The 15,006-nt window shown below is 47.3% G+C and overlaps 2 protein-coding genes across 3 annotated transcripts; both read left to right on the forward strand.

Moving 5' to 3' along the window:
- Positions 1 to 2,277: 2,277 nt before the first annotated feature.
- On the forward strand, positions 2,278 to 6,176 carry ccs (copper chaperone for superoxide dismutase). Of its 2 annotated transcripts, none has more exons than XM_057028552.1 (8): positions 2,278 to 2,441; positions 2,638 to 2,710; positions 3,278 to 3,415; positions 3,953 to 4,127; positions 5,137 to 5,197; positions 5,308 to 5,385; positions 5,460 to 5,563; positions 5,675 to 6,176. In XM_057028552.1, the coding sequence occupies exons 1-8, from the start codon at positions 2,292 to 2,294 to the stop codon at positions 5,832 to 5,834; spliced, it is 939 nt and encodes a 312-aa protein (XP_056884532.1). In that variant the 5' UTR covers positions 2,278 to 2,291; the 3' UTR covers positions 5,835 to 6,176. The 2 variants fall into 2 exon arrangements, with proteins under 2 accessions (XP_056884532.1, XP_056884533.1); XM_057028553.1 differs by having other exon boundaries at positions 3,278 to 3,402; positions 3,952 to 4,127.
- A 387-nt stretch (positions 6,177 to 6,563) lies between these two features.
- Positions 6,564 to 14,828, forward strand: rbm14b (RNA binding motif protein 14b). The gene is given in 5 exon segments (XM_057028550.1): positions 6,564 to 6,808; positions 7,910 to 8,262; positions 8,341 to 8,600; positions 8,603 to 9,390; positions 9,472 to 14,828. Coding segments are annotated over 4 exon segments (1,707 nt in total). The 5' UTR covers positions 6,564 to 6,808; positions 7,910 to 7,913; the 3' UTR covers positions 9,782 to 14,828.
- The last annotated feature ends 178 nt before the right edge of the window (positions 14,829 to 15,006 follow it).

The raw sequence follows: 15,006 nt of genomic DNA on the forward strand, positions 1-15,006 counted from the left end.
CCAGCACCCTGAATGGACAGCATTTATTTAAAGGGCTATTCTGGGATTGATGGGAGGCTGTCATTGGGTTCCTGGGCTGCGTCCTTGACTATTAATGGATTTAAGTCAAAATTTTGAAGATGAAGCGACTATTTATAGAATCAACATTTTGGGATATTTGTGTGCAAACAGAAAGGTCTCATTAAACTGATCTAAAAATTTAACACAAATCTGGAAGGGAGCTTCCCGCCAGGCTGAAGCCCACAGTCACGCCCGGCGTCATCCTCCGTTTGAGGTGGCGTGGATGTGGTCAATGCCTTTGCAGGACCGTGACATCACGCTGACCTCTGCGGGGTCCCTCGCAGCACTAACGGGTCCGAATGACTCCGCTTCATGATGTGTCATCGGTTAAGTGCCGCCGGGGTCACTGGATCGTTCCTCTGATTTTCTGTCACAGAATTTCTATCTCTGTGTGGTTTTTGTACTTTTTTGTCAATGTAACCTCCCTGCTCTACAATGCCCAATCCTTTTAACCTCCGGCTCCCACTACATTCAGTGTAATTAGTCCGTTGGACAGAAGAAGCTTATCATTGATTTATCAACTTAATAGATGCCCGTGGCGTTATAGTTTTCACCGACTGCATTAATCAGCGGGTGACTGAGGTCGATACCTCCCTGAGCTCTTGAATAGCTGTCCTTGTATCTGCAGGATCCACAGCTTCAAAACATAGCGATGCCTGATTGGTCTTTGCATGCAAAGACCAATCAGGCAATCTCCCTGCAGGGAGAAACAGGAGCTCTTTTACCTTCCAAAAGTTTTTAATAAGAAAGTACAACAGGGACTTCAGGTCAGTGCTAATGGGGTGGAGGAGAGCAGCTCATTTAGTCCAGATAAAACCTCTACTGTTCCACGCAGGGCTGTCAGCGCCGCCTGCCCTTACTGGGCACACACACACACACACACACACACACACACACACACACACACACACCACACACACACACACACACACACGTACGACACACTTCTTCTATTGTTCCTTCAGCTATCTTTCCCTTTCCCTCTGAATCCAGTGTGCACTGCATTTGTGCACTGATAAGGTTTCATTGTGCTCTCTCTCTCTGCCTGTGTGTGTTAATAAACTACCCCATTCCCTCCCTTTCTTTGAGCTCAGGTGCCCCCCCCCACACACACACACACACCATTCCTCTAAATGGATCAACATGAGGGCAAAGGTTTTATACACATCCTCATGTTCTGAATAAATTACCACTGCAGCATGTGGGCAACGGTGCATGCATGTGTGTGCGTGTGAATAATGAACCGCAGTGCTTACAAGTGTACGTGAACCTGTGCACGCTGGCTCAGCCCCTTTAAAGTGTGTGGTCGTATTACCTCGCACAGGGTCAGAGGTCAAAGCCAATGAGCCACCACACAGAAGGAGCGGTGTTGTAACTGAGCTTTCTCCCATGGAAAGTGTCCATCCTTTGGTGCTGTTATGACATATTAACTGTCATGCTTCAATGTCACAGCTGCTACTACTGAATCTTCAATAGTAGATATTATATATAGTAGATATTTATATAGTATATGATATATCGTAGATATTTAATTTAGGAGCTTTTATTTTAGGTTTTTGCAGCACAGAGCTCAAAGCCATCCCCCATGCCACAAATTGGACAGGAAGCTGTACTTGGAGGGTTTTTTAAATTAGTATTTTAAAAATACTTTATGAATTTTATGGAAAGATGCTAAAAATGCATCAGGGATGAATCAATGTCAACCGCAATGAAAAAAAAAATCAGATTAGTGATGGTTTCTCCATGTGGCTTTAATCTGCAGATCAACATTGCAACAATAATCTGGACACATTATAAAAATCAAATTGGAAGCACTGCAGACAGGAAGGCATCATTATTAATGCCTTCAGGTCATTCTGGTGATTTATCTATCTGATCTTCTCTGCCAGAAACCCCCATCTAATCTGTAGTTCATGTACACACCCAATGTATTCTCTTTATTTTAAAAAATGCAATATTTATGTCATTTATACTTGATCGTCTCAAGTCAATCACTCATGACTCCTATTTATTTTTAATTGGAATAAAAATGGCATGATCTCTGGAGAGCAATAGATCTGCATACATTACAATAATAAAAATACAACACTGGGGCTATGCAGCGACAGTAGCGTGGGTCATTATTATTGAAGGTTCTTTTCTTTTTAAACCAATTATCCAGTTTTGAGTCCACAATCAAGCGCCAAATCCCAATGCGTTGCAGTAGCGGTAGTCGCCGCTTGGTGGCGGTAATGTGCCACCACACTGTCGTGACGTCACAAAAATGGCGGCGTCCTTCCTCATGTTTATTTTTGTTCGTTAAAAGTGAAAAGTTATCTCTCCATTTATTAATTTTTCATTTTTCTGGAAGTGACACAATGGATTCCGACAGGACGACAAAGGTTTGAGACTGTCTTGGTTATATTTCAGACGCATTTACTCTCTGCGTCACGGCTTTACGTTCTGAAATAACGAAAACAGCAGTACCCTGTTACCTGGTGGGGCATTTGATTGTAACTTCAGTGTTAAAAAATGCTATAAATAAGCTGTTGCGACACACATAATGGTATGATGGCATTTTGTATCTTTGTATTGCAGGTGGAGTTCGCTGTGCAGATGACATGTGAGAGCTGCGCAGATCAAGTCAGAGCTGCTTTGCAGGGAAAACCAGGTATAAAAATCTTGAAATGTGAGCCAAATTTCTTTCAAAGTTATGTTTAGAACATCAGTATTCTGCAGCTTCTCCGAGGCAAGATAGCAAATGTTTTATAAGACGATAGAGGCCCATGACGCAGATGAAAATGTTGTTTTAGCTCTGTTATCTTACTTATGCTACACATCGTTATTAACAAGACACGTTTATTTATATGGCCAAGTTCATCACAAGACAAATATATGTAAAGAAGACTGGAATCTTCTGATTTCTACATGCAATCATGTTAGAATCCCTAAGGATTTCTTTAAAAACAAATATAAATTTCAGAACAATTGGCACAGTTCATGTTTAAATCAATTTTAGTGTTAATCATGAAGCAGGCATTTGAAAATACACATCATTGCTCTCTAGTTTCTGGCATTTTCTGCTTGTAATGTTGATAATGTTTCCAGGAAACTATTAGAAGGAATAAATTAAGAGTTTTCTGTGGTGGTGTAATATCAAAATCGAATCTTTACACCCAACTGAGTGGATGGTGTGTGTCCCAGATGAATATTTTCCTTGTCGTTACCGTGTCTGCAGAAGTGAAATCTGTCAGCATTGATGTCAGTAAGGAGGAGGTGTTGGTAGAATCTTCCCTGAGCAGCGCTGAGGTCCAGGCGCTGATAGAGAACACCGGACGCAGGGCCGTGCTGAAGGGCATCGGCGGATCAGAGCGCGGTGAGGAGCTGCAAAACACTACATACACGCTGCTGAAGTGCTTAAATTTCCTTGAATAAAATATTTTCTCATATGTCTGAATTAATTTTTAAATGATCTGGCTGCTTCCGTGTGAGCTGAAGGCGTTTTGTTCATCGACGGGGCCTAACAAACTTACTGAATAATGCATTTCTGTCATCATAAAAGATTAATCGGTGTTATTCTCACTTACCCGGCCCTTACTGGGGCTTTGCGTGTCACAACACACACATTGCTTTAACCGTGAGTAGAAAGCACTAAACAGACGTGTAATTGTACCTATTCACAGGGCCGGCGTTGTCACTGATTAACAGGGTTAACCTTTAAAGCACACTTGATCAGCTTAGAGATGATCTATGTAGAAAGTTGTTAACATTGCCCAAATATAAATCATTAGAAACCTCACCAGTGCCATATACAGACTCCGTTATCATCTGAAACACAACCTCGGATGTGTGTGTTATTGAGATTCTGATGGGCTGTGGACTCTCATCTCTATTCACTGTTCTCATTTTGCAGACCTGGGTTCAGCGGTTGCCATGCTGGCCGGTGCCGGGAACATCCAGGGGGTGGTCCGGTTCCTGCAGCTCTCCGACAAGGCTTGTTTGATTGACGGGACCATTGACGGGTTGGATCCTGGACCCCATGGCCTCCACGTCCACACCTTGGGAGACCTGACGCAGGACTGCCTCAGGTGGGATTAACTTTCACAGATTACAGCGCGAAGAACCTTGTCAGGCATTTGAGCCCCTAATTAACAATAAATGAATTCCATTACTAGAAACAATCTCCTAGAAACATCCCAAACTTACTCGAATTCCTACCAAGTGTCTGTGAAGGTGTTGGCTCTCCAGCGGCTGCAATAAAACGCAGAAGCTTACTCGACAAATCTAAAAAAAAAGCTTTTTTCTGATAAGACACACCGGCCAGGAAACAAAATAATGCATTATTTATGTGAAAGGTGCAATCACTGGGGAAAAATGTGAGATAGCTAAATAATTTATTTGTGTATGAATGTATTTTTCAGCATCTACTGCCGCCTGAGGCTCTCTGAATATATGGCGTCACAAACAAAAGGAATAACGACATGCTGAGGGTGAAAAAAAATGGATGCGCTGTGCAAGAACGCCCTTCTGAGGGTGCATTTTTAGCCAAACATTAGCCTCTGTGAGCGTTTGGCTACACAAATACACTACCAGGCATCGCTCAAGTTGGCTGAAAAGGAGAAACTTTGGATGACCTTAATCTTGTGTGTGTGTGTGGGGAGGGGCAATCCTGGCTGATCCCTGTCACCCCCCTGTACACAGATTTCAACTGATTTAATTCAGGTCACGGACAAACACACAGCTCTTTTTCCTTTATTATGATCTGTGTGGTAAATGACCACCATTAGACCTAAATGAACGCCTGGGTATTACTAACTAGGTAATAACTAATAAATTACTGGTGCTGCTGTTATTACTAACAGTATTTGCAGCCATTATTACAGCTATGAATACTTAATAACTACTTATTAATATTCACTTAATTATAACAACAGAATAACCAATATTGTTTCATTTTACAACAAAAAAAACATTTGTTACATATGTTGAATCATTCATATATGTCTGTTTTTGTTTTATTCAGAGGCATTGGAGTCAAAATGACATTCCTTTCCTTTGTATCTGAATTAGACAAGTTCATATTTTGTCCTTTGACAGCTGTGGGGAGCACTACAACCCCTTTGGGAGACAGCACGGTGGTCCAGGGGACGCTGAACGGGTACAGTCACGTCTGAATGAAGATTTGCAGTCGTGTCTTTTGCTGCTGTCAGTTCTGTGTTACACCTGTGTTTCCACATTGTCTCCTCACATGACTATGTGTAATTACAGCACGTGGGTGATCTGGGGAATATTATTGCAGGACCAGACGGGAGAGCTTCATTTAGATTAGAGGACAGTCAGCTTAAGGTAACATTGGTCCTATAAACGGTGCTGGGCTTCAGCTTTATTCCCTCGCTGATGCATCGGTGATCGCGCCGCAGGTGTGGGACGTGATTGGCCGATCGCTGGTAGTCGACGCGGGGGAGGACGACTTGGGTCGGGGCGGTCACCCTCTGTCAAGAGAGACTGGAAACTCTGGGAAGAGGTAGGTTTATGATGAGGGTTAGAAGAAGATGATGGACGATGTAGTATTAGTCTCCTCACCACCTGTGTCTAACAGTAACCTCTATCATTCCACTTAAACGATTCTCTCCAGACTGGTCTGCGGCATCATTGCCCGTTCCGCAGGCCTTTTCCAAAACCCCAAGCAGATCTGCGCCTGCGATGGCGTAACGCTGTGGGAGGAGCGAGACAGGCCGATCGCCGGGAAAGGTCGCAGCAAAGCCGACACCGATGTGCCGGCGGCTAACCTCTGAAGATGAAGCGCTGGAGTGACGACCAAAGGAAAATGGCCTTATTTTTCTCTCAATGTGTCTTTGTAAAGAAATGAGAGTTCCGTATTTGCTTCCTCTGTTCTCCAATGTTTCTGAACGCACTTAAACTGTCATTTATGTGTACCCAGCCCTGCCCTGGTCCTCCTGCTTTTGGGGGCTACATTCTAAACCTGCTGTAAAAATGATGCTATTTATGTAGAAAACCTCTAATTCAGCAAACCGAGTGTCTCAGAATGCATTGTGAATTTAGGGCAGCATTGTACAAGGACAAGATTTAATACAGGTAATTTAATGTTGAATATTTCTATAATAAAGTTGAATTAGTAGCTTTTTGTCAGATCATAATTTCTCAAGGTTTTACCGTAAGCAGCCCAAGTTTGCGCTTGAAGGCAAAATTACTCTAATTTTAAGTGCATTAAAGTTAAATTACTGTGTATTTTGGAGTATAAAATTGATGACTTGGTCCAAATGCATTTATCTTTGGAGTTTAAATCAAGTTTAGATTCAGTCTTGTTTTCCCTCATACAACTGCTGGAAACAGGAAAAAGGTTACTTTTAAAATACAATTTTTTACTATAACATCTCTACTCAGGGATGGCTTTTGTGCACTTGGTCGCACTCCACGAACATTAAAGTTGCACTTGACCCGTGCAGTCTGCGTAAAAGTATCCCATCATCGGACGGCAACTTTCGCTTCCGGTCCCGCACGCAGCGGAAACCTGTTGCACAGTTGCTGCTTCTGTTCAACTAAAACGACGCTGGCGCTGGTTTTCGTGCCCGAATCGTCCCCATGTGCTGTTTTTTCTCCTTCCCTGTGAGAAACCAGCAGCATCCCCGGGTTGCGGCAGCCACCGCAGCCCCCCCCCACCTCTCCCTCCCTCCGCAGCCTCGCCAGCAGAATGCCTGACATGCAAACGGAAGCAGGCGCTACCATTTTGAAACACAGCACCGCCTAGGTAAGATGGTAGATCCTCTGATTTAATCGCCCTTTCTGCTATTTTACTCTCGTCTGAGCCGCACGGGCCGTAATTAAGGCCGATTCCTCCGCGATCCCGAGTGTTTTTGTCGGGTGTGTTGAAGCGACGAAGACTTAGACCGCGTTGACGCACGGAAATCACTTGGCGTTCCACTGTACTTTGTCCTGTGTGGGGGGAAGGAAAGAAAATCACAATAAATGTCTCTATCTCTTATTGAAAACCCTGTGCAAGGTTGCGTTTTGCATTTTTATCGCCGGCGATGCGCGTAATGGCTCATCGTCGTGCGCTTTTGTTCGTTGTTTTTATCCCCTAAATCTTGTGTCAGCTGTTGTGCTTGTTTCGGCTTTGCGTACGATCACCATCCGTCTTTCCATTCAGTTTTCGGAAGCTAAGTCGGTTGACGGCGTTTCTTTTCCCACCAACTGATCTGAAGTGTTGTGGGGAGATGTGTTGACTCAGCGTCGCGCTGCGTCATCAGAAACTAGCTTCCCCTCCGGTTGTGCCTCAAATCAACCCGCGGCTAATGCGGCAGCCGTGCGTGCTAGTATCCGTGTAAATACTGGAGCAGAACCGCTGCATCACTTTCATTGTATCGTCCCCCCCCCCCAAAAAAAACCAAAACACACACGGACACATCTAAGACTGAAGCAACTGACCGGAGCCCCAAACCCAAAAAATAGAAATGTCATTCTGTGGTGTCATGTTCCTGTCTGCCCTTTGATTTACTGCCAGAGGTTGTTCAGAAGGAGAAGAGATGTTGCTCAATCCAGAGGCAGACGGGGCCAAAAGTTGCTACGCTATGGTCGCGTTTACATGTTGACCTTATGATATTCTCCTTTCCATCAAGTAGATCCCGGCCCATCACCAAGTTGAACCGCATTGTAATTATGCAAACAACAATGGCACTCTATCGACATAGTGTAGGGAGTAAATCTAATCTAGGTCCAACCTTTAGGTATTGTGAGATCATAACTCCTTCTACTAAAGCGTTTGTGGAATGTGCAGACAGGAAATGATGTAAACCTCATCTGTAGCATTTTTATTTGCATTTAGCATTGTCCCTTTTTTCCCCCTCTGCAGCGCCATGGACAAAAGCAACACGGTGAAGATCTTCGTGGGCAACCTCGCGTTGGACACCACCCAGGAGGAGCTGTCGGCAATCTTCGAGCCCTACGGCCAGGTAGTCAGCTGCAGCGTGCTCCGGCAGTTCGCCTTCGTCCACCTGCAGGGCGAGGGGGCTGCCGAGCGCGCCATTCGGGAGCTGAACGGACGGGAGTTCCGAGGTCGCAACCTGGTGGTAGAGGAGTCCAGGGGGAGGCCGCTGCACTCCACCAAGGTGTTTGTAGGTAATCTCAGCGGCATGTGCACCACCGAAGATCTGCAGCAGCTATTCCAGACGTTTGGGAAAGTTCTGGAGTGTGACAAAGTTAAAGGTGAGTGAAGTTGGACGGGCTGGATTTAGAAATACCTGTAATACCTACGTTTAATCACAGCCCGGATCCATCCTACAGGTTACGCCTTTGTGCACATGGAAACCAAGGAGGATGCCCTGCAGGCCATAGAAGCCCTGCACGGCACATCGTTTAAGGGGCGCCCCCTGTCTGTCGAGCTGTCCAAGGTCCAGCCCAGCAAGCAGACGCCTACGGGAAAAATCCCCTGCGTCAACTGTGGGAAGCAGGGTCACTACGCTGGCGAGTGCCCTGTCGGGAAGCCTTCTTTGGAGCAGTACCAGAGCCAGGCGGCGGTCCTGGCCGCAGCCGCCGCCGCCGCCGCGCCGGCCTGCCGCTGCAGGTCCAACAAAGCGTGCACAATTCAGTCTACAACACGTCGTCGTTTGACCCCACGTACGCAGCTCTCACTGGGATCACCGCCGGCACGCGCACGGATGGGAACCCCATGAATCCGGCCGTTTACGGTGCGCTCGCCAGCCAGGTGTACGGTGCCAACGTTGCAAATCAGCTTTACGGGTCGGTGGCCAATCAGGCAGCGCTTACGTCGGGCGCCACTCAGATGTACAGCTCGATGACCCCAAATATCTACGGGCAGATGGCAGCGAACCCGGCGGCGGCCGCCGCTGCCGCCGCCGCCGCCGCCTACTCCACTCCAGTTTACACCCCCACTGTGGCCAACACCCCCGTCTATCTCACAGCCGCTCCTGGAATAGAAATGCCAACAGCGGCGGCTGCAGTCAACCCCACCTACACCATGGCGCCCGCAATATACGGCGCTGCCACACCGGCGTACGCCCATATAAGCACCATGGCTGCGGCGGACCACACCGCCGCCATTGTTGAGGCGGCCAGACAGGCGCACTACTTCGCACAAGGCCAGCAAGTGGTGGCTGAGCAGCAGACGGTGGCCGCTGCCGCCGCAGCCGCCGCCGCCGCAAAGTCTGGCGAGAGGGACCGCAGTCCGCTGCGTAGGTCGGTGCCACTTCTGCCAGATCCAGTGATGAAGCCCTTCATGTATCAGAGAGCCAAACCACGGCGTCCCCTGCTCCCCACGCCGGCCGGCCGATCGGCTGAAGAGGCGGCAGAGGCCGCGGAGGATCCAATGGTCAGGTATGGCGTTGACGTACGTTTTAAGCTTCTCCACTGTGCCGAAGAATGTTTCCAAAGACGTGTTGACGGTATCGTCCGTAGGTACTACGCGGAGTACTACCAGCAGCTGCAGCAGTACCCACAGTTCCAGTATACCTACGCACCGGCGAGCACGGTGACAGCCATCCCGGGAATGCCAGGAGTGCCCACCGTCTCCGCTATGCCAACGATGTCCGCCCAGCCCGTCACCACGTTGGACGCTCTCAGGCCAGTGGTCCCAGCCGCGGCGGTGGCAGCTGCCATAGCTGCGCCCAGGGTGTATGAGCCGCCGTTGCCGCCGCCCACGCGCAAGGAGGCCATCCTCCGCCGACCCGAACTCTCCCTTCACACGCCTGAGCCCCCCTTCCGATAGTTGCACACAACTCTGGTCCCGAACCCTCCCTCTTTTACCCCAAATTTCCTCCCCATCTCCTCCTCTCCCCCCCACCACAAAAAAAAAAACTTGAAAATCTTACAGCAGCTGTATGTCTGAGTTTGTGTGCGGCTGGGGGCTTGTGTGCGCGTGTGTGGCCGTGTGTCCGGGAGGGGCCTTGGTGTAATAGCTTTTCTTACAAGAGGGATTCGACCAGCTAACCTTGGTCCTGTTTGTATCCACACAGTGCAGCCGCGAAAGGGAGGCTCTCATCTGCCGTAGGGGCATTCTTTGGTTTCACTTTTTTACCGTGCCAGTCTCACACTTGTGCCAGTATTAGGCTGAGCCACTCAGTCTTTCATATGCCTTCATTTCTGCAAACCAGTTTTGATTTTCTAAGGCCGTATCTTTGATAAAAGAAGGGTTCTGAACCTGCCATGATCAGCCATCCTCTTCAGGCCTATAGATGATCAGATAGGGCAGCTATTTTTAAAAAACAAAAAACCTTTTTTGCCTTAAGTTGACGATTTATTATCAGATGGGAGGTCAGATGAACGCACTTGGTGACCCGAACAGGACCAAGGTCGACGTGTTTTTGGAGGGAAGCCTTTGTCTTGAATGTCTTGACACCGCGCCTTGCTGAACCCCACCCCAGAAAAACGTGAAGCACACAAGACGTACTGTAACGTATGTACGCGTATCTCCTTGGTCCTTTAACACTGCTCTCACACTGGAAGACACTGCTTCACCTCTTTCTCTGTTTAGGCCTAGTTCATGCTAATCGCTTCTGTTTCGTCCCTTTCAGCCAGTTAGCAGTTCATTTCCGGGTGCTTTGCAAAGTGAAAGCACAGGTTCTGCAGTTTAACAAGGGAGGACTCAGATTTCCCTGATTTTTGTAGATTTTTAAGTCCTTGTATGTGTTTGAATTTTTTTCCCCCTGTATATTCTTGTTTTAGCGTAGTTTACAGCCTGGGGTGTCGTGAAATGTACAAGTAACCCACGTGTGACTACTGAAGGAGCTGTTCGCGCCGCTTCCTGTCAGGAATCGGGATACGCGACGCGCTCAATTATGTGCCTATAAGCCTCGAGCGAAGTGCATTAGGTGGGGGGGGGGGGGTCCTCCCATTTTTTTAAGTGCTTTTGCTGTTTAATCATTTCGGGGGTGGGGGGTGGTGGGAGGCCACAAAGGGAGCCCCGCGGGTTGGCGAGCGTTTTAACAGAGTGCACCAAGGAGGTGAAAGATGGGGCAGTGCCTTCCAGTTGCCTCAGCTGTCCAGCTCTCGCTGTTCTTTTTAATCGCTTCTCTAAACAGCGGACCTGCTTGGGAGTTTTTATTCGTGTATTTTTGGCAGGTGAGAGCTGCCGCAGGTTGTGTTCCGACATGCGCGGCGAGCTTTCCCTGCTTTTGTTGGACGGCGGTCTGGTGCACGCACTGACACCTTGCCATCCCTTCCCTGTCTCTATTGTTTTTGTTTTCCTTTTTCTTTTGGCAGTTACGTGGTTTTTGCATCTCACGGTGTAATCTTTGTGTGTTGTGTATATACAGACACGGTCACATCCTTTGTAGAACCATGTGGCTTTGTCTTGTTTGTCATGTTTGGGACAGTATTTCTTAGAATATATTTATCTCCCAATTTTTAGATGGAAAAAAATAGCATGCTTTTTAACTGAGAAAATATGTATATAATCATTACTATAATAAAGAATGTTTGGCTGACTACTGTGGATAAAATAAGGCAAGAGGGCTTGGACATGTCCCCTTTTTGTTTATGTTCTTTTCCACTGTTTCTCTTGTGTAAAATGACCACCAGACCCATTTGACTGGGGATCCAGGGGAGACAGGACAGGTGTAGATGCTGGTCCAGCTTTGCCCTCTTTGGTCAGGGTAAGTGCGGGTTAGTGCTCCTTTCTCTCTCCAGCCTCTCCAACCATTATTTATTTGGTTTTGGCATGAATTGGCACGGTCCCGTCAAAAGCGACTGAATTTCACCGGGAGCTGGGGAGAGGCACACAGATAGAATGGCCCGGGTGCATTTTGATCTGTGGAGCAGTTCTGTTCACTTGGGGTCGAACGAATTGTGCGTCTGGTCCGGTCTGGTCTTGGTCCCTCCCCCCTCCCCCCCTTCCCCCTACGCTGCACCGAGTCTTCCCCCCCCCCTTCCGTGTGTCTCTGTGTCCGCTCTACTCTCAGACCTGCATGTGTGGTTTATTTGTAACCCTGCCGCAAAAAAAAAATAAAAAAAATAACAAAAGACAAAAAGAAACATAAACAGCCCAGCAAAAGTCCAGATCTGAACTAACTATCTCAACTGAATTAGGTCACCCGTGCCACCCGGAACGGCCAGCGTGCGACTGCACGCGATCATGCGACCCACGGGGAGGACTTTTAGCGTGACGCCTCTGCAACTGGGGATTTGTTCTCCCTCTTCATTATAAAGGTAATTTAAAACAAAAGAAACAAAACAAAACGCTCTGACCTGTCTTCTCCCCCCACCTGCCGCCCCTTCCTTTGACTGTGCCTTGACCAACCCCCCCCCCCGAACCCCCGCCATCACCACCTCCCCCCTCACTTGCTCAGTGTTTCCCTCTCCACTGCAGCGGTATTGCCATCGAGAGGGGGGCAGGGGGTGGAGTGGAGCTAAGGCCGCACCCACTGGTGTCTAGTGATTAGGAAAGTATGATGGACTTCGTAATTGTGTGTGTGTGTGTGTGTGTGTGTGTGCGCGTGTGTGTGTGTTAGAGAGCATGTCTTCAGAACCTTCCTCGGTGGTGTTTCATTGATTGGTGAGGCTCGGCACGTGCGTCCACAGCCTTCCCTTTGCCCGCTAGTCAGCTCCTCTCCACCGCCGTATTCGCCGCCCTCACCCCCCCCTCCCGAAACCACCCTTCCATCCCCCCCCGACCCCGCTCTCCCCCTGTGCACCTCTCCTCTCCGCCGTTCGCAGCACACACACACACACACAGCATTTTATTCCCGCCCCCCCGCCGCCATCGCCGTCGCCCACGTCGGATTCGGGTTTGTGGCTCTGGCTTGGACTGGGCTTCCCAGAATCGCCTACCAGACACATCCCTCCCTAATCCTCCTTTGTCGAAATAGAAGCCAGAGCGTGCCAGTGGACAGTGTTTGTGTGGTGGCCGGCCGTCGGACATGACACAGAGAGACTTTATCGGACAAGCGGCTTTGCTAAAACTGGTGAATGTTGAGATTTTCTTTTCTCGTGACTGTTGAAGGGGTTTTCTGCTCTATTTACAGCTCAAACAGTGACTACATTTCAACTCCCTCACAGCCTGTACTTTAATCAGAAACATCCTATAAGATAGGCCCGGGTACAGGGCCAGTCTCACCTGGAGATTCTCATCAATCTCAGGGTATTTCTGGTATGGCTGAATGTGATATTTGTTTTTTTTTTGTTTTTTTTGTCTTTAATCTGTCAACATTCTCCTTATGCTGACTGAGCTTCAGCCTCAGAAACGCCCCTGCACAAACACACAGGTCTTTCAGTATGTCATCGGGGTTGTGGGGCATTTGTTCTGACAGCTGCGGGGTGGATTTGAGACGGAGGCTGCCTGACGAAAGAAAGGAAAGAGAGGAGTGTGAATAGATTTTTTATTTTTTCAAAGGTGAGTCAGTAACAGAAGACCTATCTGTTTCAAGCTGCTGTCTAACCTTCCTGATCTTGGAGGAGCTTATTGTCGGTTTAAATCCAGGCTAAACTGGAGGCGTAATTGTAATTTTTATGACAATAAAAGACAAGCTCTTAACTGCTCTAAACTTACTGTAGGCAGGAGAAGCAGATCTGAGAGTATCATGAAACTCCCTCCATGATCAGGGTGCGTGGCGCTCCATTTCCCCCATCCACCCTCTCCTCCGCACTCTCCCAGCTCCGCACTAAAGGCTTCTATGGGTGCTTGTGAAACTGGGCTTCCCGTGCTCGGGTGAATGCAGCCACGCATCTGTTAAAACCGACCACACCGAGAAACTCTGCTCTGAAAAGCTCACCGCAGTCTCCCTCCCTTCCCTCCACTTGCTCACCCGCTCGCTCCGTCTTCCGTGGTTTTGGACAGTAATCTCTGTTTGTGCAAATCTCTGTTTTGCATCGCCCGGAAGGGATCCCGCAGGTTGCGCCAGTTTTCCTCGAGCAGGTATCAGTTGACAATTGTGTTTGCATTTGGAACCACGATCTGGGCACAACCCGTAGACCATAATGCCTTTTTTAGTTTTAGTTTTTATTGTTTTTGCAGTAATGAGATTATTCAACAGGACTATTTTAGCGTAGGTGTGGATTACATGTATCAGACTGCATCTGCATACCTCAGATAATGACTTTAACAATGACGGAGGGGCCTGTATGGACACCTTTGGAATGTAATGCGGGTCAGTACAATACTCATTCGATTCTTCAAGCTCAATGTAAATGCTGCAGCTGTGTTGTACTGGCTTGTATTCCCTTCTAAGGTGTTCCTTTATGTTTAATAGCCACTGGAGCCCAAATCTGTCAATTTCTCTTGAGAAGAAAGTCAAATATCACGATGTTTACATAATTACATAACCCAATTCCCTCAGCTCAGTAGTAGCACAGTTTAATGTACCTAATATTAACCAGAAATAGTTGCACAGTAGCTAATTTCCCCACAAAGTAGGTTAATGGACCAAGCAGAGTGTAGTTACATTTCAATGCCTGATTAATTATGATTTACTCTAGCTTCCAAAGACAAATCGAGGGTGACTAAATAACGCCTCATTTCAAGGGGATGGCAGTCTAGTCCTGCTGGGTTTCAAGAAAATTAGTTCTAGCACAACATCAGAGGGAGGGTTTTCTTTTTCTGTCTCTTGGGATGGGTAACGGGTGTTAGTTAATGAATGTTAGATGAAACCTTTGCATCAACATGTTTACTGTGAATGACAAATCCTCATATAGAAAACAAATACTGTAAGGTTGTGTACACGTCTATATTAATATGCCTTTTAATGTGTATTTCTTAAAGCTTTCCACAGCAGTTTTTAAGTCTGCATGCAAATCATGAATAAAAATTTTCCCCTCATAAATTCGCTGACCTTTATTGCTTTTTTCTTTGATATTCTGTTCCGATTGAATCCAACGACCAGTTTCTGTTGCAAATAAATGGTGACAGTTTTGCCATAATACTCAAAACTCAATTATGTTTTTGGCGTTTGGTTGCATTTAGAAAATTTATGTCGGCGACTTCCTGCAAAAACGACCTGC

This window comes from Takifugu flavidus, chromosome 3, assembly GCF_003711565.1.
Source record: "Takifugu flavidus isolate HTHZ2018 chromosome 3, ASM371156v2, whole genome shotgun sequence".
NCBI lineage: Eukaryota > Metazoa > Chordata > Actinopteri > Tetraodontiformes > Tetraodontidae > Takifugu > Takifugu flavidus.

Excerpts from the sequence above, each read along its gene's own strand:
- ccs (XM_057028552.1), top strand. The coding sequence starts at position 2,292 with ATGTGCCACCACACTGTCGTGACGTCACAAAAATGGCGGCGTCCTTCC. Across the intron at positions 2,711-3,277 it reads TGCTTTGCAGGGAAAACCAG|AAGTGAAATCTGTCAGCATT; the intron begins GTATAAAAATCT and ends CCGTGTCTGCAG. Across the intron at positions 3,416-3,952 it reads CATCGGCGGATCAGAGCGCG|ACCTGGGTTCAGCGGTTGCC; the intron begins GTGAGGAGCTGC and ends CTCATTTTGCAG.